The 22,468-nt window shown below is 51.3% G+C and overlaps 9 protein-coding genes and 1 non-coding gene across 10 annotated transcripts; 5 read left to right on the top strand and 5 right to left on the bottom strand.

Annotated features, from left to right (window-relative positions):
- Positions 1-342: 342 nt before the first annotated feature.
- Positions 343-1,042, bottom strand: BP01DRAFT_356163 (uncharacterized protein). The gene is made up of 2 exons (XM_025574878.1): positions 686-1,042; positions 343-605 (listed from the first exon to the last, which is right to left on the bottom strand). Exons 1-2 carry the CDS (start codon positions 924-926, stop codon positions 577-579), a joined length of 270 nt encoding a protein of 89 aa, XP_025431948.1. The 5' UTR covers positions 927-1,042; the 3' UTR covers positions 343-576.
- A 260-nt stretch (positions 1,043-1,302) lies between these two features.
- On the top strand, positions 1,303-3,490 carry BP01DRAFT_294964 (putative chromatin structure remodeling complex protein RSC3; the record flags this gene model as incomplete). Its single annotated transcript, XM_025571793.1, has 4 exons — positions 1,303-2,264; positions 2,306-2,740; positions 2,793-3,057; positions 3,116-3,490. The coding sequence occupies 4 exons, from the start codon at positions 1,303-1,305 to the stop codon at positions 3,488-3,490; spliced, it is 2,037 nt and encodes a 678-aa protein (XP_025431947.1).
- A 1,105-nt stretch (positions 3,491-4,595) lies between these two features.
- Positions 4,596-7,432, top strand: BP01DRAFT_415454 (glycoside hydrolase family 76 protein; the record flags this gene model as incomplete). Its single annotated transcript, XM_025579142.1, has 8 exons — positions 4,596-4,611; positions 6,088-6,152; positions 6,216-6,324; positions 6,399-6,564; positions 6,669-6,725; positions 6,761-6,850; positions 6,881-6,909; positions 6,988-7,432. The coding sequence occupies 8 exons, from the start codon at positions 4,596-4,598 to the stop codon at positions 7,422-7,424; spliced, it is 969 nt and encodes a 322-aa protein (XP_025431946.1). The 3' UTR covers positions 7,425-7,432.
- Positions 7,433-7,808: 376 nt separating this feature from the next.
- On the top strand, positions 7,809-8,825 carry BP01DRAFT_295093 (thiol methyltransferase; the record flags this gene model as incomplete). The annotated part of the gene is made up of 4 exons (XM_025571803.1): positions 7,809-7,876; positions 7,948-8,116; positions 8,177-8,431; positions 8,496-8,825. The coding sequence occupies 4 exons, from the start codon at positions 7,809-7,811 to the stop codon at positions 8,823-8,825; spliced, it is 822 nt and encodes a 273-aa protein (XP_025431945.1).
- Positions 8,826-10,568: 1,743 nt separating this feature from the next.
- BP01DRAFT_356158 (glutathione S-transferase family protein) lies at positions 10,569-11,996 on the top strand. Its single transcript, XM_025574877.1, has 3 exons — positions 10,569-11,181; positions 11,240-11,562; positions 11,619-11,996. The coding sequence occupies exons 1-3, from the start codon at positions 10,828-10,830 to the stop codon at positions 11,719-11,721; spliced, it is 780 nt and encodes a 259-aa protein (XP_025431944.1). The 5' UTR covers positions 10,569-10,827; the 3' UTR covers positions 11,722-11,996.
- On the bottom strand, positions 11,747-12,905 carry BP01DRAFT_356157 (NAD(P)-binding protein). The gene is made up of 6 exons (XM_025574876.1): positions 12,568-12,905; positions 12,497-12,516; positions 12,317-12,450; positions 12,209-12,272; positions 12,071-12,153; positions 11,747-12,021 (listed from the first exon to the last, which is right to left on the bottom strand). The coding sequence occupies exons 1-6, from the start codon at positions 12,830-12,832 to the stop codon at positions 11,835-11,837; spliced, it is 753 nt and encodes a 250-aa protein (XP_025431943.1). The 5' UTR covers positions 12,833-12,905; the 3' UTR covers positions 11,747-11,834.
- Positions 12,906-13,200: 295 nt separating this feature from the next.
- Positions 13,201-14,404, bottom strand: BP01DRAFT_415450 (uncharacterized protein; the record flags this gene model as incomplete). The annotated part of the gene is made up of 5 exons (XM_025579141.1): positions 14,020-14,404; positions 13,893-13,981; positions 13,501-13,831; positions 13,363-13,431; positions 13,201-13,290 (listed from the first exon to the last, which is right to left on the bottom strand). Exons 1-5 carry the CDS (start codon positions 14,209-14,211, stop codon positions 13,201-13,203), a joined length of 771 nt encoding a protein of 256 aa, XP_025431942.1. The 5' UTR covers positions 14,212-14,404.
- Positions 14,405-15,516: 1,112 nt separating this feature from the next.
- Positions 15,517-17,226, top strand: BP01DRAFT_356153 (hexokinase). Its single transcript, XM_025574875.1, has 5 exons — positions 15,517-15,608; positions 15,658-15,768; positions 15,817-15,842; positions 15,893-16,303; positions 16,362-17,226. The coding sequence occupies exons 1-5, from the start codon at positions 15,560-15,562 to the stop codon at positions 17,184-17,186; spliced, it is 1,422 nt and encodes a 473-aa protein (XP_025431941.1). The 5' UTR covers positions 15,517-15,559; the 3' UTR covers positions 17,187-17,226.
- Positions 17,227-18,298: 1,072 nt separating this feature from the next.
- BP01DRAFT_32563 (putative MFS monosaccharide transporter) lies at positions 18,299-20,579 on the bottom strand. Its single transcript, XM_025572865.1, has 9 exons — positions 20,315-20,579; positions 20,212-20,264; positions 19,890-20,162; positions 19,762-19,839; positions 19,311-19,706; positions 19,199-19,261; positions 18,862-19,144; positions 18,726-18,811; positions 18,299-18,674 (listed from the first exon to the last, which is right to left on the bottom strand). Exons 1-9 carry the CDS (start codon positions 20,457-20,459, stop codon positions 18,336-18,338), a joined length of 1,716 nt encoding a protein of 571 aa, XP_025431940.1. The 5' UTR covers positions 20,460-20,579; the 3' UTR covers positions 18,299-18,335.
- Positions 20,580-22,225: 1,646 nt separating this feature from the next.
- On the bottom strand, positions 22,226-22,306 carry BP01DRAFT_t132. The gene has a single exon. It is a non-coding gene; the product is annotated as a tRNA-Ser (tRNA).
- Positions 22,307-22,468: the final 162 nt, after the last annotated feature.

Below are 22,468 nucleotides of genomic sequence, written 5' to 3'. Positions count from 1 at the left end.
GTATTTGCTATTTACCAACCGGCGAGGAAATTAGTTATGGTCAACTGTCAGGTCTTACACCTATTGCTAATCTGAACTCTAGTGTTCATCTTACGGGACATGAGCTACTCGGCCCGCCTGTAATAGAAGGCGAAGATTCGATATTCTGCAGTGGTCTGCGGTCTAGGCGCCCATATTTCAGTCGACGCTTATCGTCCTTGGAAAGGGTTACTTGTTCCAGATTCATGGTTCGCTTCGTAGTGCCGAAACTACAGCAAGGAAAGTATTCTACTCTCGATGGGTTTGTTACTCTATTGTCTCGGGAGCATCCTTCGATTCTATAAGCGTCGAGAAAGAGCAAGGTTGGTGTTCCATTTTGCGTATATTTGGGCACTTTATGGTGCCATATTATGCATTAGTACATGTCCTCCATGACAGATCCCAGACAACAATCGCGCCGTATCCCCATGACACCAAGTCTTTGTGTATATCCTCCTTCGCCAGGCCATTGCCGTACAATCTTGACATCAAGTGGTCATCTCTCGTGAAAAGCGCTATAACGTGCAGCTAGCGGTGCGCACCGGGAGCGACGCGGAATTAACAGCGGCTCCCCATTCCTCGCATTGCTGTCTTGGAATTAGTACATTAACCGATTGCTCTGTTTTGCAGTTCGACGAGCATCAAATTTAAAGACGTGAAAACTCACTGTAGCGGACAGAGTTGTAGTCAATCTCCTCTTGATCCTGAATGGCGCCTTTTTTGGAAGATTGTTCATCTCTGCGAGGAGCAAGGGTTGTAGCTTCACTGAGCACCGAAGCAGAGTCGTCTCGAGCAAATTGTCTTGAGACTGTCTGTTCTTTGACTTGCTTAGAGTCTTCCTTGTTGATGTTCTTAGGGGACTTGGAGCGGATGGCCCGGTACATGCTGCTCAATGGATTGGAAGGCATTGCTGCGAGGAGTAATGAAGCAGTTGATGGGATTAGGTTGGAAATTCTGAGAACCGAAGATTGAACTTGAGGGATTTGTTTGCCTGTAGCTGTTGGATGGATACTGCATTTCGTTCTGCTTCGATACTTATATAACCGATTGTTTTGAAATTGTATAGTAGTAGCAAAGCCCGCATAGTAGAGATGACTGCCTGGTGTCGGTCCTCGGAATAGACGCACGGACCATCGGACAGGCCCTGAAGGTTTCTGTCATTTCTCCGCAAGCTTATCTTCCCCTTCCCCACCCACGTTCGGACTTCGACTCATAATTACTTTGACCACCTCGACTCATCTCGACTCACTCGGAGTCACCCTAGACTCACTGAGTCTCTTAATGATGTCTGCGCCCCGTCGCAACGGACAGCTGTCGTCATGCGAGCCCTGTCGGAAATCCAAGCTCCGATGCGACCATTCGACTCCGATATGCAAACGCTGCGAGCGCCGTGGTAAATCGGACCTCTGTATTTACCATCCCGCCCCACTGACAAAACCACGCGAGCCTGGACAGATTCTCAAGGCATCCAAAAAACCAACCAATAGCCAACCTCTCCTGTGCGCGAAGACAATTTCCGTTACCCATCTTGGTAGCTCCGCGTCCGTCAGCCTGCTGGGAGCGGCACAATTTCCAGGTTTCTCCAAACGCCATCTGTCAGGCAGCGGTTTTCTGGGCCCAACAAGTTACTCGAGCTTTTTCAGCAATGAGCTCGAACTGGGAGGCCGTTCTTCGCTTTCCCACCCGGACACACCTATTGATCCTCAGCGGGTGACACAGGGTGCCCAGGTACTAGCATTGCTGGAGCATCTTGAGCTGTACGAGCAGTTGCATGAGACCCGGTCGAAGTTCGTGCCAGGGTGGCTTCTCGGGCCTCCCATGTTGCGGGAATTGATTGCACGACTAAAAGCCTCCTACCAGAATGCGGTAGCGGGCTCAGAGAATAAGTATATACGACTCCTTGACCTGTCACGAGTGCTATTCAAAAATACGGTGATCCCGATCCAGACCAAATCATCCATGAACTTAAGTGACTATCTCGCTCAATTCACGCTCCGGTGGGACATGATTGGTCTTGTCTTTGCAATGGCAGGCGCAGTGTCCTTCCAAGTGCCTCACCAGGATCTCGACAAAACTCTGAAGGACTTCCCCGGAACTACCAAAGAGGGACTACGCCAGATCGCCGTTCATGCAACCGAGGCCTGTCTCCAGTTTTGTAATGACCTAGGTATCATTAGCGACCCCTTGGGCTGGATGATGGTCCAACATACAATCTTCCTCTCTGCGTTGCATGGAAGTTGTGGTGAGTAATTATTACTTTTTGCCGAATATCTAGCCGCCTGAACAGTCCTAACGGTACGTCAGACCACCGGACATGGCAGATGCTCGGGGAAGTCACTACCTTAGTCTTCGCATTGGGTCTTCACCAGCCCTCTGCAGACGGCGACATTCCGTTTTTCTTGGGAGAGATCCGGAAGAGATGCATGGTCGCCGCATATGCTTTGGATAAGGACATTGCAACTTGTTTGGGCCGGCCGCCCCGGATATGCTGGCGCTACTGCAATATTCAGTTCCCCTTAGATATCAGCTATGACGAGCTAGTGGCAGAGCCAGAAGTCAGAGAGGCGGCACTACAGCGTCTAGATGCAACAGGTTGGAATATCGATGGACGATTAGACAAGGGTTCTCGGGTTCGAGGCTCTCTGATCGCCAGTCTCTTCCGTGAGAGTGTTCTCGAGGTGTCCTTGAGCCATGAGCTCGATGGTTTAGAGCAAAGAGTATTGTATGCTTTCTGCTAGATACTACCATACTACCTGCTAATCTGAAATCTATAGAGAGGTCTGCCGTAGATCGGACGACTACCGGTCGGGCTTACCCGAGTTTCTGCAATGGACGGACGACAAAGAAGATTCTTCCCTTGCATCACTACATCTCGAATTTTCCTATCATCAATTCCTACTATTACAGACACTATGCAAGCGCACCGGCAAAGGACTCGAACTTCTGATGCGCACCTCGACGGACATCATCACGCTACTACTCAAAATGGTGTCGATGCAGTCCCGTCTGGGACTCGTTCCACCGCACGTCATATGGGATGTAGGTGTGCGAGATTTGACTATACTTCTCCCGTTGACTAACTTATCTTTCGGTAAAGTTGTGCTATATCGGTCTACCCGTCGCCGGTGTCCTGTCGATTGAGCTACTTCGACAGTCTCAGACCGAATCGCTCACGTTATTGGCTACGGCATCACCACCCTTCCCCCGGTCGGAAATCATCCAAAAATTATCCGTGTTTCTGGCGCAATTTGACACTTTTGTTCCTCAGAACGAGGGAGACTACGAATTCTGTAACCGAGGGCAGAAGGTCATCTCGCAGGCGTTGGATCGCGTCTTATCGGGCGCATCGTCCACCATTGATGCTTCCAACGCGATACTTCCCAATGGGACGACTCTTGGGGACGATATGGAGTTTATGGCATTTTTGGAGAATTTCGATTGGGAGCAGGAGGTCCGGCTGACTTTTGGGTAGAAGGTGAGTCACGGTTATTCAGATGTAACAAGATGGTGCTGTCAACGGGAATGACACCATTTGACAATCATATAGAGCATGGGCACATTACAGGGTTTACCTTAATCTCTCAGTATATACTTCTACAATGGGAATGTTCAGCAATCGCTCTCAGCACTTTATAGATCTCGAAAAGATATCACGTGGCACTGCACGCTAAACAGATTACCCCATTGAGCCAGCCGGTGGACGCAAATGACCAAAATGGCAAATCTCCGACTCCGATCGTCCGCCGACCCCACGATGACCGAATCTGATCTACACGGGGTACGTCATGGGGAGTAATCTCGAAATAGAATCGGCGCAGCACTCTAGTATGGGAATTTCAAGGATCCAGTTGATTCACCATGATACAAACACAATACCATTATCGCTCTGATCAAAACTCATCGCCAATCCCGCCATATCTATACCCATCTATCAAAACGAGATCAAAGAACAAAACCGTTTATCGCAGGCCCAACCACAAGATACCACCCCCCAACCCCAACCAGTTTCTTCTACCCAAAATTAAGCCCCAATAGGCTGCTCTTCCCCCCTTGGCGCATTGTTTATCAAACTCATAAAACAATTCCACCCTAAACGCAACACAGTCAGTCCGGCCCTCCCTTGATCAATCCCGCACTCCCGCCCTCCACCCCCATCCAGGAACTTAGGGTAAGAAAACATACCAACATTAACCACATTCACCACCAACACGCGAAACGGCAACGGCACCAGAAACAGATTCACAGCTTGCACCGCCGGCCATACCGTCCAGTTCGCGCGCAGCGCGTCCCAGTAGCTGCGCCGCAGCTTGTCGGCGGGGTTCTTGCCCTCGAGCAGCGACATGCTGCTTAGGAAGACGCCGATCATCGTCGGCGCGAAGAGGAGCTGGTCAGCGCCGACGCGGGCGGCAAGCGTGCGGCCTGCTGAGGGGAGGGCGATGCGCGCTTGGAGGAGTTGGTACCATTTTGTGGCGATGGGGCCGAAGACGGCTTCTGTTTGTTAGTGAATTGTAAACTAGGTGGGATTGGGAGGGAGGGCGGGGTTGGGTTGGTTCTGGTTCTGGAGATGGTGTTATTGAATGGCTTACCTCCACCGTAGAGGGCCATGCGGCTGCTGCGCATTACATCATATTCGGAGAGGGTGCGTTTTTCGATGGCTGTTTGAGCGAGACCGTCGCCCAAAGCGAAGAGGGCCTTTGGGCTCTGAGTCAGTGGTGCCGTGATATTGCACGCTGTAGAGGGGTCTTACTGCTGTCGTGAGACCTTGAGTCAGGTACGGCCGTTGAATGAGACTCCTTTGGTACCTGGAGCGGGGTCAGTGATACTTGCAGCGGTGGGTATGGGTGTAGGCGGCTCACCAAGCGAACATTGAGGCCATTGTTACCGATATATCTCAATTGAGGGGTCTATAATGCAATTGTTTGACTGTAGAGGTTAATGGAAGTGTGTTAAGATTCAGGAGGTTGTATTCTCGCTCAAGTGTGTGGAATGTTGCTCGGTTTGTATTGTCTTCCCCCGGCAGAGAGGCGGGCGGTCCCGATCAGGAAACCGGCCCACTGTGACGCAATAGAATGAACTCATCGTCCCGCGGGTGGCTTCTGATCGTCGCGTGGGTCGAATCTTGGTTTGGAAAGATAACCTTATCCTTTATCTCGAGTGAGGGAGGAGGGGATGACGGAAGTTGGGCGTATCTTCTGTTGTGCAAGCGCATGACCCTTCTGCGACTGGGTGCTGTCTCCGTAGGCGGTCTCGGCCAAGAGGAATTGTCTTCCATGGAAAGTAAGTGATGTTAGTCAGTCCAGCAATATTCAGAACGGCTATTGAAGTGTCAGTATATTTGAGGTTGGTCATTGGCGTTAAACGTCGAACTGAGTAGGTCACTCCTCCCATGATTTAGACACAGGATGAATGTAGCCACAAGAGACAGCTCGAGTATGCCGTTTGCAGACTGCTGCACGTCGCTTGTAGCGAATACCCAACGCCGGCTTGTTGAATTAAACTAGAGCCCGTACATTGCTACCTGTCACAACCAGGCCACCCATTGTTGTCTCAAAACTACCAGACGACAGGAGCATAACCCTTCACGAATCAAAAGCCCCATACCGCTCAACTGCAACGCCCTCGGCAGTCGGCACCGGGAGGCTCAGGCAATCACCCCTGACGGCCCGCAGCGGGTCAATAGTCCGGAACCCTAACAGGGTCCGATTTTGACGCCAACCACAACAACCAGAACTAGAACTCCTCGTAGCCTAATCGTCGCTCTACTCCTTCGGTTGGTCCCAAGCTCTAGACCCCGATTCTTTCCTTTCCTGGCCAGCTCCTGACTTGTTGCCCCCATTTCGATGGACTGTTGTGTACGCTTTGTGAGAAAACAGGCAGGGAGAAAGAGGCCCCCGCCTATAGAGGTGCCACAAGTGATACACGCGAGGCGGAGCCTCCCGACGCTTGGCTCTCTGAATTGTGACCTAAGAACTCTGGTACACCCCGGGGGACTCGGGTCCTGTCATCCTTCTGTGACAACAACCCTATGAGGTGTGTTGGCAAAATTATGTGAGCTACTGTTTCTGAGAGCGGCATATGCCCTCGCCCGAATCGCAGGCACTGCGTCTGCCATTGAGCTGGACATCAAGATGAGCGTAGGTCCTTCGCTAACTGCCATTCCATCTAGAGCTCCTGCTGATCCACTATCCCTTGCAGAGTCCATCAAAGGTGCGGCCGCGACCGCCGCATTCAACACCGTGCAGCACTACAACGGCAACGAAACCGGAGAAATCCCCGGCAGTATCCCCGACCCGTGGATCGAGGAGGGTATGCACTCTCTTTAATTTGATAATCCAGTACTGGTACTTCACCGGTGATGCCTCCAACAACGCCGCAGTCAGCCAGGGCATACCACCAGATCGGCAACAACAACTACATGCCGGCCAACTGGAGCTCATACATGGGCAACGGCGACCAAATGGCCTGGGGACTTACCGCGATGACCGCCGCAGAGCTCGACTATCCCCAAGATAACGACGAACCTTCATGGTTGGCTCTTGCGGAAGGGTTCTTCGACACCCAGGTCGCCTGATGGGATACCAGCAACTGTGCCAGTGGGCTGCGCTAGCAGATCTGACCATACCAGAATGTATACATGAAAATGCCGTTAGCAACGGTGGGCTGTTCCAGGTGTCTGCTCGGTTAGCTCGGTATACCAAGAACCAGACGTATGCAGACTGGGCTGAGAGATTTGGGATTGGAGTGCTAGCGTGCCGTTGTTAGACAACGAAACCTGGAATATCGCAGATAGCACAGATGCGGATGATGACTGCACCACGCAAGGAAACAATCAGTAGACAGCCAACTATGGGCCGTATATTAGTAGTGCGGCCTACATGTACAATCTCGTAAGTTCCAGCATGAAACGCTTGCAAGTCAGACGAGACATATGATCAACTAACGAAGACCGCAGACCAACGGTCAAACAAGCAAATGGCAGTTCGGGTCTAAACGGGCTACTTGAAATCTCGTTCGATAGATTCTACCCCGAGAAGTACGGCAGCTTGATCCTTTCGGAAGCGCTTTGTGAGCCGCTTGAGGTCTGCAACAGAGAGCAGGATCTGTACAAGGGCATATTCGCCTCGGACTTGACCTTTGCAAGCCTCGTCGCGCCATATATGTCATCGGGTGTCTCTTCGCGTTTGCAGGCATTGGCGGTTGGAGCAGCGAAGCAATGTACTGGTGGCAACAACCAGACACTCTGCGGTCGTCGTTGGTACTCAGACGAGTGGGACGGAACTGATAAAAGATGGGAGCAGCTCAGTGCGACCAGCATTGTCTTCTCGAATTTGGCGAGGTTTACTGAGAAAGACATTACCCTAATGGAGCACAGAACAGCCGATATGAGCTTCCATGATGCTGGTTGAATACAGCTTTGATGCGATTAGCCTGGCTCGTGATCAATAAATCAACATCTTGCAGATTCGCATATATACCTAAAAGGTCAAACTCGTAGCCGTTGATAGTGTCAATAAACGTCTATAGCGCAAAGCAACCCCGTCTTCGAACGTCGGTCGCGCCTTCAATATCTCGGCGATTCGGCGTTTGAAAAAAGCGGAATTAATCACCGCTGAGTCATACCGCTCCGAAAAGAGGAGTACCTCAGGTGTGAACTATTTTCGCCAGAAGTCTCACCAAGATCGTGGATTATCGAATTAGGCTTCAAACCCCCATAATCGACACAGCTTGGAATTTAACTTATATATACGTCGATGTCGGAATAAGTGACTGACAGTTCATCATCAACCACGATGTCCTCAGCCGAAGGTCTCCCCTGTGCAAGCAGCCAGACTCACCTGGTCCGGCACTTTGCAGAACAGTATGCATTCATCTTGCCTGCATATAAGCATCGTTCAGAAAGGCACGCGCGAGCTCACGTACTGTACTCAGGCCAGTTGAACTGCACACAGACAGATGGTCACAATTATGGGACACCGACAACAGCGACCTCTGGGACCGAGGCAAACCCTCTCCGGCATTGGTTGATCTCATCGAAGAGCGGCGCGATCTAGTATCGCTCGTCGGACCGGATGGCCGTAAGAAGAAGGCTTTAGTGCCTGTACGTCTTTTCTCACTGCTTCACTTTGAAAATTTGTCACCGAGAAACTGAATCTACTAGGGCTGCGGCAAAGGCTACGACGTAGTCATGCTCGCGCTACACGGATATGACGTATACGGGCTTGAAATCTCGTCTACAGGGGTGTCTGTCGCAAGACGGTACGCGGAAAATGAGCTTGCGAATCCCCAAGCGTACAACTGGGGTGCATCCCGGGTGGATTGTCAGCCCGGGCAGGTGGAGTTTATCCAGGGTGATTTCTTTAAGCGGGATTGGGAGAAGCCTGGGCTGAAGTTTGATTTGATATACGACTATACGGTATAGCCTTCTCGGATTCGACCTGGTTTTTTTATGGTATGATCTGACTCTGACTTACTTCCAGTTCCTCTGCGCACTCCATCCAACCATGCGCCCCCAGTGGGCTGCTCGAATGGCCGAGCTCCTTATCCCCGGCGGCCAGCTCGTCTGCCTCGAGTTCCCACTGTACAAGGACCCAAGTCTGCCTGGACCCCCTTGGGGTCTCAAGGGAGTGCACTGGAATCTACTCGCCGAAGGCGGGGATGGTATCGTCCATCCAGAGCAAAATGACAAAGAACCTCGACCCCCGAACGCCAAGTTCACGCGAACTCTCTACGTAAAACCCGCCCGGTCCTACGAAAGCGGACGTGGAACAGACATGTTAAGCTTATATACACGCACAGACACCCAATAGGCAAAAAGCGAAAAAAATGGGCATGCCGACCACGGACCTCACCGGGTGTAAACTTTCCATCCGTCGTTACGCATGTGTTTGACGGCAGACTTTCGATATTTAGGGTCTCGTGCACCTGCTGCTCGCAGAAGCCGGACACAGTTCTGATGGCCTTCACGTACAGCATAGTGCAGGGCCGTCCACCCGTGATATCCAGGTTGGTTAATATCTGCGCCGTGGACGATGAGAGCTTGCGTCACGTCCGTGTGGCCATATTGACAGGCAATGTGGAGGGGTGTCGAGCCATGGGTGGTCGTTGCATCGGGGTCAGCGCCGCAGAGGAGAAGAAGACGTACGGCGTGTATGTTGCCGTAGCGGGAGGCGACATGAAGGGCAGACTCGCCTGTTTCGTCGCGGGAATTGACTAAGGCGCCGCGGTGGAGGAGTCTCTTGAGCATGGTTATGTCGGTGGGTGGGATCACGGCTCGGTGCAGGTGGTGGTATGTGCCTTGGGCAATGTCACCGACCAAGTGTGCATCGATGTACGGTACTGCGAGAATGGAGAGCTGGTGGCAGACAAGACGAAGGGAGAGAACGTCTGTTTTGTTGAGCAGCTGTTATCTGGATCAGCAGGTGCTTGAATAGGCAATATAGAGCAGTGCTAGACAAACCGGAAGGATAATATGGAGGATCTCGGTTGGTAGATCGCTGAAGGCGGCCATGTTGAGTGCCTGTGTCTGTTCTGTGACTTGGTAGGAGACTTACATGGCTAGCTGAGATACTTTATACTGTAGAAACCACTATGATGGGTGACAAAGAGATCATCCGTTTGATGAAAAGCTTATAGGAATGCTGTAAGAAGCAATAAACACTTTATTAGGTGTGGGTGTGGTGTGTCTCTATCTAGATAGGGAGTGACACAGGGCTGGCTGGGGTATAAAACATACTTCACAAGCTGCTGGCCTAGGTTGGAATAGAACTTCAAGCAGAGCAGCTCTATCAACTTAGTTCAAGTTTCACACTGGTACATATTGTGACGGTATTGTCGTCATGAAGAATGTAGATCTTGCGCCATCTGCTTCTTTTGTGCCCAGCAATGTCGGTCGGCTGCATATGACTAACGTTTTCCACAAGCAGGCTGGCCACTCAAGTAGGCTGGCCATCTCTGTATCGCATACAAAATAGCCATATTTTGTATGCCGATATCTTAGGCCAATGTTAGTTCTTATCTTATATACTTTTATATATAAGCTCTAATAGCTATAATCTTCTACCTCTTCTTCCAAGTATCTCATTAGACAAGCTTTACCTAGATAAAATACAATATAATGCGATTTTCTCTAATTCAGAGATTAATTTATTAAGTACTTATACTAAGAGATCTATGATAGTAGTAGATAAAATCTTATGAAGTGCACAAGTTATACTAGTTTTTAGTATAATAAGTGATAAACCTATTAAGTAGTTTTTCTGTAGAGATCTTGAGAGTTCAAAGCTCGCTATTTTCTATGGCCAGCCCGCTTGTGGATTACGTTAAATCCAGGATGCATAACTAGGTACGTACCCTAAAGGCTCGGCGAAATATGATCTCATAGCCGCTATGACCGACTGTATCAACTCAGCTGATCTGCAATTCAAGCTCTGCATAATTGGCACATGACCAATGTAAATCACCACCAAACTTCATTGACAGGTCTAGGCAACAACCAACCCAATTTTAGGCAGCCACCACCGAACACAACAGCATAACTCCGGAATACATACATGCGATAATTTGTCTCCTCGTCAGCACCAAGTGGAGGCTAAACTTTATCGCGCCGCTAAACCTCCGCTAAGCCTCCATCGCGTGTCTCAAAGTATCAGATCCATCCTCCCGATCCCTCTCGGCTTCTGCTGAGTTTAGCGCCCGAATATATGTAGGACGACCCGACTGACACTGACATACTTTCCAGTCAACAAGTAAGCACATAACGCCCACTTCCTCCTTGATTCTTCTCACCACAACCGCACACATCAAACCACAATGGAAACAAGCCAAACCCCCGAGATAACCCTCTACCGCGCCTTCCCCTGGCAAGGACAATACACCTGGTCTCCATTCGTGACGAAACTCGAAACCCGTCTGCGCTTCGCGGGGATCTCGTACCGCACGGAGTCAGGCTCGCCACTCAGCAGTCCCCGCGGGAAGGTCCCGTACGTGGATATCAGAGACCGCACGACGGGCGCAACGACCACTATCTCCGATTCGGCGCTGATCACAAAGCAACTCGTGGAGGACGGGTTGGTTCCAGACAGCAATGCCGACCTAGAGCCGGAGAAGAAGGTGCTGGATGCGGGCGTGCGGGCGATCTTGGAAGATCGATTCTATTTCCTCATGGTATCCTTTCTCTTCCGCTGACGTTCGATGAATGGCTTATGGACTCACGAGATAACAGAGTCACGAGAAATGGATTGAGAACTACTATGAGATGCGCAAGCATGTTCTGCACGCCTTTTCGTACCCGGCGCAGGTTGCGTTGGGGTACTTCATATATCGCAAGCGGGCGCAGATGCTGTATGAGCAGGGGACGATGCGATTCACGGCAGAAGAGCTGAAGGGCTTCAAGGAAGAGGTCTGGAGATATCTGAATGCGTTGCTGGTCTCTCAAAAAGCGAAGCAGGCGGGTGATGAGCCGTTCTGGGTGCTTGGGGGAGAGCATCCGACCGAGGCCGATGCGTGTCTGTTCGGATTTGTTGTTGGGGCGTTGATCTGCTCTGCGTAAGTTCTGGCCTGTCCCATGATGAGACCTATACATCCTAATGCAGTGTATGCAGCTGTCCCGAGACTCAAGCGATCGTGAAAAGCCACCCTGTGGTGGTTGAGTATGCGCAACGCATTCATGAACGCTTCTTCCCGGATTATGTTTACTGGGAGTGATGGGCCGCCGGTTTGCTTCCTTCCCAGCTTATCATTACTTAATTGTCTACACCTTTCCAGTTGCCATATATAATGATAATGTGCTTTGCCCAATCAATGCATTCAAGAATTCATCATATCCCCCGCCCACCATCAACCTCCAGGATTGTGCCTGTAACAAAAGAGCTCTGATCGGATGCGAGATACCAAGCAGCATTGCTCACATCCTCAGGTCTTGTCAATCTCTTCAGGGGTATCATTTCCTCCACCTTAGCTCGTCTCTCAGCTGCATCGTCGCTCCGACCAGTGCTCGCAAACAGCCTAGGTATATCAGTCTAGCTCACCATACATCAAGAGGGATGGAACATACATCTGCGTCTCTCCAACAGCGGGCGCAATGCAGTTGAACCGAATGGTCGGTGCATACTCCAGCGCCAGGGTCTTGGTTGCTGTCTAGTACGTATTAGCTAGGATCACGGGTTGTGGCCCTGAACATAGTAAGTCATACGGTTACCGCCGCTTTGGAAGCATTGTAGATAGCGAAGCCAGCGCGCGGTCGAGTGTAGCCGGTGCTTAGGGAGTTAGCCCCGCCCTTTCTCCTGTAGTGTCTCCTTACCTTGAGATATTGATAAAGACACCGTGTCCCTGTTCCAGCATGAATGGAGCAATAGCTTGCGCGCTCAGGAATATTGGCTTCACGTTAACGGCGAAGATCTTGTCAAAGGTATTCATATCTTGCTCGTGAATTGGCTAAGGTAAATTAGCCACAGCGCTGATGGTTCTCGCGAGTTCCTACCGCAGCATCGGAGACAATAGCTGTACAGTGAGTCAGTACAGAATGAAGTCTTCAGGTTAAGGCTTGCTAACCAGCGTTGTTGATAAGAGCATCGATCCGGCCCCACTCGTGTAGGGCAACTTCCTTGACGGTCAACCAGGTTCGGGGATCCGATACATCGCCATGTACGAAGAGCACACTTGAATCATCCTGTGCTTTAAGAGCTCCCTTCTCTGCATCGATGTCGACCAGCAGTACTTTCCAGCCTTGCAGGCTGAAACGACCGACAATGGCGGCTCCAAACCCATCGGCTCCGCCTGTGACTATTACCACCGGTGACGGGGATTTGTCCGGCATTTTGGCCCCTATATCATGAAGGTGATGATAGGCTGAGATAAATGCTTCGGTCGAAGTGAGGGGTATGTTTTGCTATTACGATGCATCCCCGCGTTCTGCGAAGGATCGTCTTTCGTGACCAGGTGACCAGGCTAAGTTTACATAAGCTGAAGAATCAACTAACTTAGTGGTTAACTTATAGTTAACCAACTAAGACAGCCTGAGATGACTTCCTCGACTCATTCAAAATGTATAAGCATCAAAGACTGGAACCTTGAGAGCTCCATGGATCTTCAAATTGAATTTCAGCTCTGACTCTCAGGAGAACCAATAACACTAGCGACGGAGATTCACTCCACATGCTGTTGTTTAGAGACGGCCTATCATCGTCACAGCAACGCATCCGGAGACGCAAGATCTACCCATCCCAGGTTTGGTCCGGACTGTGTCCAGCCCAACCGCTGTTGCACCAACTTCGACTATGTCCGCACGTCCTCAACTGGATAATCTCCTTCAGCTGAATTTCTGCGCGTAGCCGTCGGCCAACTTACCTCTTGCCGATAAACTCCACTGCACATGAACATGATATGCATCATCCGGCCACCTGAAGATTCAAAGAACTCCCTTCCTCCATGATAGAGGCTACCCAACATGATCATGGCTTCGCCAGCGCGAAGCTAGGCATCAACCACGCCTGTGTTCCCATCGGGCCCGAAATCAGGCTTCTCGTCACCCCAGAGGTGGCTACCGAGAACCACGCGCGTGGCTCCATTCGCGCGGCGAGTATCGCATCCTGGCACAAATAACCCTAGAAGGATGTCGCGGTTCGTGTGGTACGCGTCAACACGGGTATGTCTGGCATGGTGGTTCTTGTCATCACGATGGAGCTTCTGCGCTCTCGCCCCGGGCCGAATATCCATTGTGATGGCGATTGAGAGCAGCGGGTGGGTGATGTTGGTGGACGGCTCTTCGCCATACCAATTGGTCGTCGTGATCGCAAGAAACTCTTCAGCTAGGTCCCTGCCCGTCATAGTATGTCATTATTATTTTCATCTCTTATGGAGGGCGTTGTACCTGATACAGTAGATCTGAGAAGAACTTCTCGCGAACCGTCTGGCTCCGTCCGATGAGGCGCGTGCAGGTGCGAGTGCCGCCATTCAGCGCTGGAAGCTGTCAGTAGACATGCAATGATACCTTTTAGTACATACTCTCAATCTACCTCCGAGTTTGCTGCGGTGCTCTTCCTTCTCCAGCCACGGTTGGACTTCCTGCCGTGCTTGCTCTAGTGTTTCTGGCGTACTGAAATTTTGGACTATCACGCATCCTTCGCGCTTCAAGGCATCAATGAACGTTCCTCTAGGTGCGGAGTATGGAATCCTTTCGATATGGGATTGGGTCATTTTCTGATCGATGTGGACTGAAACTCGGTTGCGCGAACACTGTGGAAGTTTCCAGAACGTGCACAGCTCGTGGGAAATTCTTCAGTCACAATGCGTTGGGATATAGAAGCCATGATAGGTGTGAGATAGTATCCATCACAGCGATTGTAGGATGTGAGACGCTTATCTCGAACCAATTGTTGTTATGGTTGTGGTGACTGTCGTGACTGATAACCAAAGTCAAAGTTGGAGAAGTGGGGGTCGATCAGTGACGGATTTCCCCCACGTTTCTTTCCACTTCCCCTCCCTTCCCGGCCTTCGATCTCTCCTAAACTAACTTTCTCGCTCTGTCCCCCTCTGAACTTCGTTCTAGACCAGCCTGCTCACAAAAGATCTTTGTCTATTACTTCCTGGGAATTTTGTGAAGTTCTCCTCTTTGCGCCTCACATGCGATGTTCTCCCGAGAATTCACGCCTATGTGGGTCTTTCAGCCATTGTCTTAGACATGGGCCTTCGATGTGGTGCTTCATCTCCTTCTTGCTCTCTTGCTTCTTCGCTTCCATACGTCTGCTAATGCTCATTCTATCTCAAGCAACATCCCAAATTGCGAAGCCTCGTTCCAAGCTTGCAATCCTACACAATCAGTCCAACTCGACAGTTCAAGGCTCGATGGTGAACCACCCCAGTAAGGTTCGGGATCCGTGCCCGACTCTGAATCATCTAGAACCACTGCCTGGCCACGCGGCTAGCAGCACATAGTCAATGCCCTCCCATACAGCCTCGGTAACTCTGGGGTTTATCCTGGCTGACTCCATCGCATTCCACATTCAGTCACGGGACCATTCAAATCCGGAATGTCACTCTCCAACTAGCGAAATAGTATGACCCCTTCCACTAGTGCAGATGTGAAATAAACGTCATGCGGCCGGAGCCGACTGCTCCAACGGTGACAGTCTGTCCCGAGTCCGAACTCACATCGGGCCGACGTCACTCTTGGGTCAAAAACGAAATTTGGCCGGCCCAGCCCTGAATCGTCGCCCCACCTGCGAACAGATCGCCAACTTTTAAGTTGGTCTGCAACCTCCTGATTGGTTGGGACGGGACCCGACCCATGGATCAAAGTCGGACTGCTCTCTTCCGTTCTCTACTGTGTACAATGTCCCCGGGCGAGTTGGAGTGGGATGTAATGATGGAATCAAACCCGTGTAATGAGTGCGTGGGATGGATGTGCCGGGGTCTCCGCCCCTCATTTTCCATCTGCAAACGGATATATAATGCTGCGATGGTTTCTTTCTCCGTCTTCATCGATTAGACCTGTCCATACACTTAAGTTTCTATACACCTGTCTCTTCCCCGCACGCTAGACACAATGAAGGAGGCTCAGGGAGCCTGCGCTCCGACTGCACCTGTATCCCAGGGTATGCCGCCTTCTACAGTCGAACTGGTTTTTGAACTCACACATGACAGGTACCCTAGACAAGGTGTTGCAAGAGGTGGATCGCATCGCGCAGACGTTTACTATTGACAGAGAATCTCTTCAACGCATAACTGATCACTTTGTGAAAGAGCTTGAAAGAGGTTAGTATTTCCTCAAGCCGCATAGCACAACGATCTAACCTAGCCAAGGCCTCGGCAATGAAGATGGTGATATTGTATGAACCTACTTCTCATCGCTATACCCTGCCACTAACGGTTCCTTCAGCCTATGAACGTAACATGGGTCATGAACCAGCCGACTGGCTATGAAACTGGGCAGTTTTTGACCGTAGACTTCGGCGGCACGAATCTGCGCGTCTGCAACGTGACCCTGACCGAGGAAAAAGGAGGGTGCGAATTAACACAGCACAAATTCAAACTCTCAAAACACATGCGAAAATGCACTGCAGATGAGCTGTGGGGCTTCATTGCAGACCGAATCAACGACTTCATCCAAGAGCACAATCTCAGACCGCACAACTCTGAAAAACTCCCCTTGGCCTTCACATTCTCATATCCAGTGACCCAAGATAATATCAGACACGGTGTCCTCCAACGCTGGACAAAGGGATGGGACATCTCCGGTGTGGAAGGACACGACGTGGTAGCACAGCTGGAGCAGGCTCTGGAGCAAAGGGTGCGTAAATCTCGCAATCCACCTCTGTCCAAGCCAACTCTTACTAATAGCCCTACAGAATATTCCTGTGCATATCGTGGCACTAGTCAACGACACCACCGGAGCACTTATCGCCTCCGCCTACAGAGACCCCGAGGTGAAGGTTGGCAGCATTTTAGGAACTGGCTGCAACGCCGCCTACATGGAAAAATGCGGGCGCATCCCCAAGATCGCCTCGCACAACCTGCCCGCGGACCAGCTGGTCGGCATTAATACCGAATACGGCGCCTTCGACAACAGCCACCAAGTCCTGCCACGCTGCGACTTCGACCTCGAGATCGATCGCGCCTCTCCCCGCCCAGGCCAGCAGACGTACGAGAAGATGGTGGCCGGGCTCTACACGGGGGAGCTGTTCCGGCTGATCATTGTGCATCTGCACGATACGGTAGGCTTTCTGGAAGGATGCGATCTCCGCCGCCTCCGCGACGTCCATGCCATGGAATCGTCGGTCCTGTCGCGCATGGAGGAGGAGAACGCCACCCCCGAAAGCACCATGGTCGAGACCCGCACGATGCTCAAGCAGGAGTTCGGCATCGAGCCCACGCTCGAGGAGCTAAAGATCTGTTGCTTGCTGGCGGAAATCGTGTGCATGCGGGCCGCGCGTCTCTACGCCTGCGGCATCGCGGCCATCTGCAAGAAGGAAGGCGTCACGCGGGGTCGCGTGGGTGTGGACGGGTCGGCGTTCAGCAAGAACTACAAGTTCAAGGAGCGCGCGGCTGCGGCTCTCCGGGAGATTTTGGAGTGGCCGGCTGAGGAGGAGGACTTGATTACTTTTGTCCCGGCGGAGGATGGCTCGGGGATCGGAGCTGCGTTGATTGCGGCGCTGACGGTGGGCAATCATTAAGGGTGGGTTTGGTGGTGTCACGAGTAATGACTGCAAGCGGTGTTATATTTGTCTTTTGCAGCAAATGGATTCCTGGCGTTATAGTATAGCATACGGTTTGCCTGTTTGAGAAGAGTTCCAGCATTTAATCTTACATCTAAGTCTCATAACGATTACTCTTTATAACATCTACCTCACCCCTCTCAACCAACTTAACCAAAAATTCAGGTCTCCCGCTCCAATGCCTCCCTCTCGTTACTCTTGGGGATCTTTTTTCCTGCACAACCTATACCCCGCTGCCGACTCTCTCCCTGCAACTTTCACAGAGGCGTGGAGGTGCGTGGAGTCCAAGCGTAGAGCAAGGTATCCAGCTTTGCGCGACGAGCATGATCCATCGTTCGTGGAGTTCGAAGTCTTTGGGTTGGGAGCGCCATAACTACAGGAAGGGGCAACACGGCAGGAAAGCTGTGGAGTATGCCCCATGCTCCAACCACACGCCTTAATTATATGCAACTCAAGCATTGAGTCGGCTTATAAGATTTCTCTGAGAAAAGGGTGTGGCTACTTGGCGAAGTGTCAGATAGCTCGCCGTTGAATGCCTGAGGCAGATTCTGTTTGGCTAGTATCAAACTAGTTAGTATGATTTGGTCATGGAGGCAATGTCCTTTTCTGGGAAAATATCATTCCTGCAATAATGCTTCACGTTACCCGCTTAATGATGACTTGTTGTTACTATCATTAGCTCAATAGGGGTAACTAAGTCATTGACATTTTGAGAGCGGGCTTGACCTGACTGAGGCAGGCTGAACATCGGATCGGCCCTCGATGCATCAATCGCTTGTCGGTTCCATCAGCCGCCGATGGGGAAGTTGAACATTCCTCATGTCTAAGCGAGCCGCTGATGTCCGAGTTGGTATTCACATGTATAAATTATGTATTCTCTCAACCAATGATGTGCAGTGAATTACTGAATCAGAAGCTATTAAGGCTAAATAGGTACCTAAGATTTACCGGTAGGCATCACACACCCCAGACTCGACCACCAGTCACAATCCATTCCCAACAAGATCAGCAAGCCTTGCCGATAATCAGTTGAGAATAGATTGGCTGCTGGGCCTAACGACGCCATTCCGCTCCGGATCACACCGCCATCCTGCAGCCTCCAACGCCTTATGCCTCGGTAGTGTGAGGTGATGACACTGCAGCGTCATCCACATGCACCGTCTTGGCGGTCATCTTCTCCGCGGATGCATCCATCTCTCCCCGCAGCAGGGCTGTAAGACCGATGTCGCGGTCAATCTGCTGGCGCAGGGCCTCGTCGTTAGCGGCCATGCCCTCAGAGCCAAACACTTCGTCCATCTCCTCCAGTGTGCGACCCTTGGTCTCGGGGACGAAGAACAAAACATAAAGAAAGCCGATCACGGTGAGACAGCCGAAGAAAATGAAGGTGCCGTAGGCGGATGTGGCGATGAAAGGGGACGTCGCCATACCGACACCAAAGTTGTTCAACTATCAGCAATTAGCTCGCGGTCCCAAAGCAGAACCCAAGGGAAGACATACCCAGTTGCTGCTACCGCCAATACTGACTCCCTTCGCACGCATGCTGAGCGGGAACACCTCTGACACCACAATCCAGGCGCACGGACCTAGCCGACTGTTAGCACTGTGCCCGTCGCAGCAATAAATTGGAACATACCCCAGGAGTAGGCAAAGTTGATGATGAAAATCCACACAAAGGCCACCGTCGCCCAGCCTGCGCTCCGGTGACTTCCAAACTCGCCTTCATACGTGGCGATCAGTCCGGCACAGATGAAGTGGCAGATTGCCATGCCTGCAGCACCGGCCAATAAAATCTTCTTGCGACCGATGTTGTCCACCCAAAGCACGGCAGGAATGGTGAAAACAAATTCAAAGATACCAGCCACACCCGTGGCCAACAGCGAGGTAGTGTTTCCGCCGAGGTCAAGTTCTTTGAAGATCTGCAGTCCAACAGAGTCAGTAATTGGTCCACGTCTGTCGAAGGGGATGCTTGCCTGAGGGGCGTAATAGTTGATGGCGTTGATCCCGTTCCATTGCTGGAAGGTCATGATGAGGCACTGGACGATAATCAGCTCAAGCTTCAACTATGCAAGGGGGGAGACGTACTGCGACTGTGGTCCGCTTGAAGAGTGATTTGTCCGTCACCAACGAAGCATATTCTTTCACACCGATCATGAAGCGGCTCTTGAATGAGTTGTCTTGGTACTGAGGGAACTTTCTCCTGGAGGTCTCTTGCTCGAACATTTTCAGAGACTTGATCTCAAGATATTCGATACGGACGAGCATGTCGTCGGTCGAGGCGTCGCGCAGTCGTGCCAATGTGCTCAAGCACTCCTCTTCGCGCCCGCGATTCATCAGGTGTCGTGGTGACTGAGGCATGAAGAAGGCCATTCCCACAGCTAGAATAATGGCTGGCAGAATCTGCAAACAAACCGGAATCTCCCAGGCTGCTTTAGATTGGCTGTCGCCTGTCCCACCGATGTAATTGGTACCGTAGCAGATCTACTCTAAGCGTTAGTGCTGTAGACTGAAGACGGAAGGGTAGAATTCCACTTACCCAGAAGCTGACCATGATACCAAAGGTGATCGAGAGTTGTTGCACGGCGACCAGCGAGCCACGAATCTCGGGAGGTGCCTGAATTTGTCAGTGCCTTGAACTGGCAGTCCCGCGACGCTCAGACTCACCAGTTCCGCATTGTAAAGTGGGACAATCATACTCAAACTACCCACTCCCAGACCGGTGACAAACCGGCCACCAAACACATAGCTTGGGTCTTTAGTACATGCCTGCACGATCACACCGGCGCAGAACACTACCACAGCTACAACAACCGTGAGTCGACGGCCCAGCGAGTCTGCAAGATATCCGTTGGCCAATGTACCAACCCAGGCACCCAGTTCCAGAATTGATGTAAGCATGCCCTGAGCTGTACCGGTCTCTTCGGCGTAGTGTTGTGTCTGTAGATGTCAGAACATGGTGACCGGTGTAGGAGTTCGACAAGCATACCGCGCGGATGAAGGAGGTCATGGTAAGAATTTCTGAGAACATGCCCTGGTTGTCTGAAGAAGAAATAAGCATCTCATATCGTACTGTCATTTATGCCACCTACATCCATAGACAAAACCACCAAGCGAGGCAAATAACGCGATGGAAAAGGTCTTCTTGCTGCTGAGCAGGCCACGCCACCCTACCCGGTTGCCCGCGAGCTCGGCACGCTTGCCTGAGATAGCCTCAGCGCCTGCACCGAAACCCATCCTGTCTTCGTATGTGATGTCTGGGTCTTGGGATATCTAATTCACAGGAATTGGTGGTTCAAAACAGGCAGCACGGAGATGCAAACTGCCCTCAGATGTACCGTGAGGAGAAGCGTAGGTGATCGGCAGGCGGGGAAGAGATGGGGAAAGGGTGGGCTTTATAAATCGATCTACGAAGCTGTTGCATTGGGGAGTCACATCTTTGGTGGGCATGTCCGTTCGTCCATCTGCAACTTCCCCGCTAATGCGTCGTTGGCCAAACGGTATGCTTCTGGATGGATGCAGCGTCACCGCATGTCATGCGATGTCCTCGTGGCCGGGTATATCGAGGCTTGATTGGGTCCACCCATTTAGCCAGACTTTCTGGGGGGCGGGTGTCTCCGAGGGTCACTCGAAACAAGGAATATGCAGCTCCCTTCCTATTCCGTTGGAGCAAAGCAAACCCCATGGGGGTGTGTGTTTGGTCGGGCGGATTTAGTCTCGTTTTCTCGGGCTGACCCCGGACAGCCGGCATGTCCGGCATCGACTTCATCCGCCCACGGTTTTGGGACAAGCTTTCGGTGTTGGACAGGGTTTCAAGAACTTCAAGCCTACAGGCTTATTCGGGCGGCATGGCAATTGTAATTAGGCCGAAGAGGCTTCCGGCTAATGGCTCTGGGAAATGTAAAAGGGACATGTGAGGCGGGAGAAGGTAGAATTTGCTGACCACCGCAGTTGAGAAGAAGCGGGGATGAGGAGGGAGCCATCAGACCCACGGACGTCAATCGTATTTAGCCGGAATTGCCCAGTTGGACAGCAAATCAGCCCACAAAGCTAGCTTGGATGCCCCAATTCCCCATCAAACCCCGACTCGATTTTGCTTCTCCGCAATTCGATCGGTGGGGGATGGAGACAAAACGTCGTGGCAGGTATCTGGCACCTGATGGTAGCAGCTCTCGCCAAAGAATCCCAGAAGTGCGCAGCTGAAACCATCACAGCCGATCGGTAGGAACTTACTGATGGACGGTTTCGTGACTCCCGAGCCCATAGTCGAAGGCCAAGACCTTGACTCAGAATTAGGCTGCGTGTTCCGTGCCTGAAGAGCGCGTCAATGGCGCATGTCGGGTCTTTCGGCTTGGTATAGTGAACGCCACATCCGCGAAGCTCCTTCACAGGCTCATCCAGAACATGCTCCTTAAATTATCCGGATAGATTCCGTAGTGCGATGCCTGTAAAAATTGTTGACGCCATGTCTTGTAGATGGTAGCTGTAGGTCGTGTTCGTCTATGTGAGATGCGGGGCGAAAGAGCGGGGTGACCGGCAGAAAAGAAGGCATGTTCCTCCGCTCACCCCGTGGGGTTCCACACCCAGTGAAGAACGCAACAATTCCAGCCAGAAGGACGTAAAGATCCAAGCATCGAGAAAAGGTTAATTTTGATAGATGATAGAGCTTGAAGATAGGGGAAGTGAATGGGTAGAAGTTAGTGCACCATGGATTGACGTGACACTGGCAGCTTATGAGGAGCCAACACCGTGCGCAGTGCTATATTCTCGGGAAGCGCCGAGCAGAACAAAGACAACCGGGCCTTAATATATTAACACACAACTTATTGTTTCACCTCCCAGCAGCGCTCGATGGTACATGGGATGGCCTGCATCTAAAGCATCGCTACATAGCTTTGATTGAGGAAAATGAAAAGAACATACCAATTAAATAGATCACATCATGAATAGGGAACCAGCTGGGCAGCAAAATAAAAAGACAAGGGACAAAACAGAAAAAGAAACGACACCTGTGAGATTCGAACTCACGCGGGCGAACCCACTGGCTTAGCAGGCCAGCACCTTAACCACTCGGTCAAAGTGTCTAATTGTTATAGTATGACGACCAGCATTTTCTTATGATGTTGTATTTACAGTCTACTGATACTGCCCCCTGTGGATCTCCTTGACATGCCTCCTCCGCCACTCAGCTTTCTGCCACCTCGAGCACGCACTTCCACTCGCATTCTAATTACATATTCATCACT

This window comes from Aspergillus saccharolyticus (genome assembly GCF_003184585.1).
Source record: "Aspergillus saccharolyticus JOP 1030-1 unplaced genomic scaffold BP01scaffold_12, whole genome shotgun sequence".
NCBI lineage: Eukaryota > Fungi > Ascomycota > Eurotiomycetes > Eurotiales > Aspergillaceae > Aspergillus > Aspergillus saccharolyticus.
This window is presented reverse-complemented; position numbering and strand designations above follow the sequence as displayed.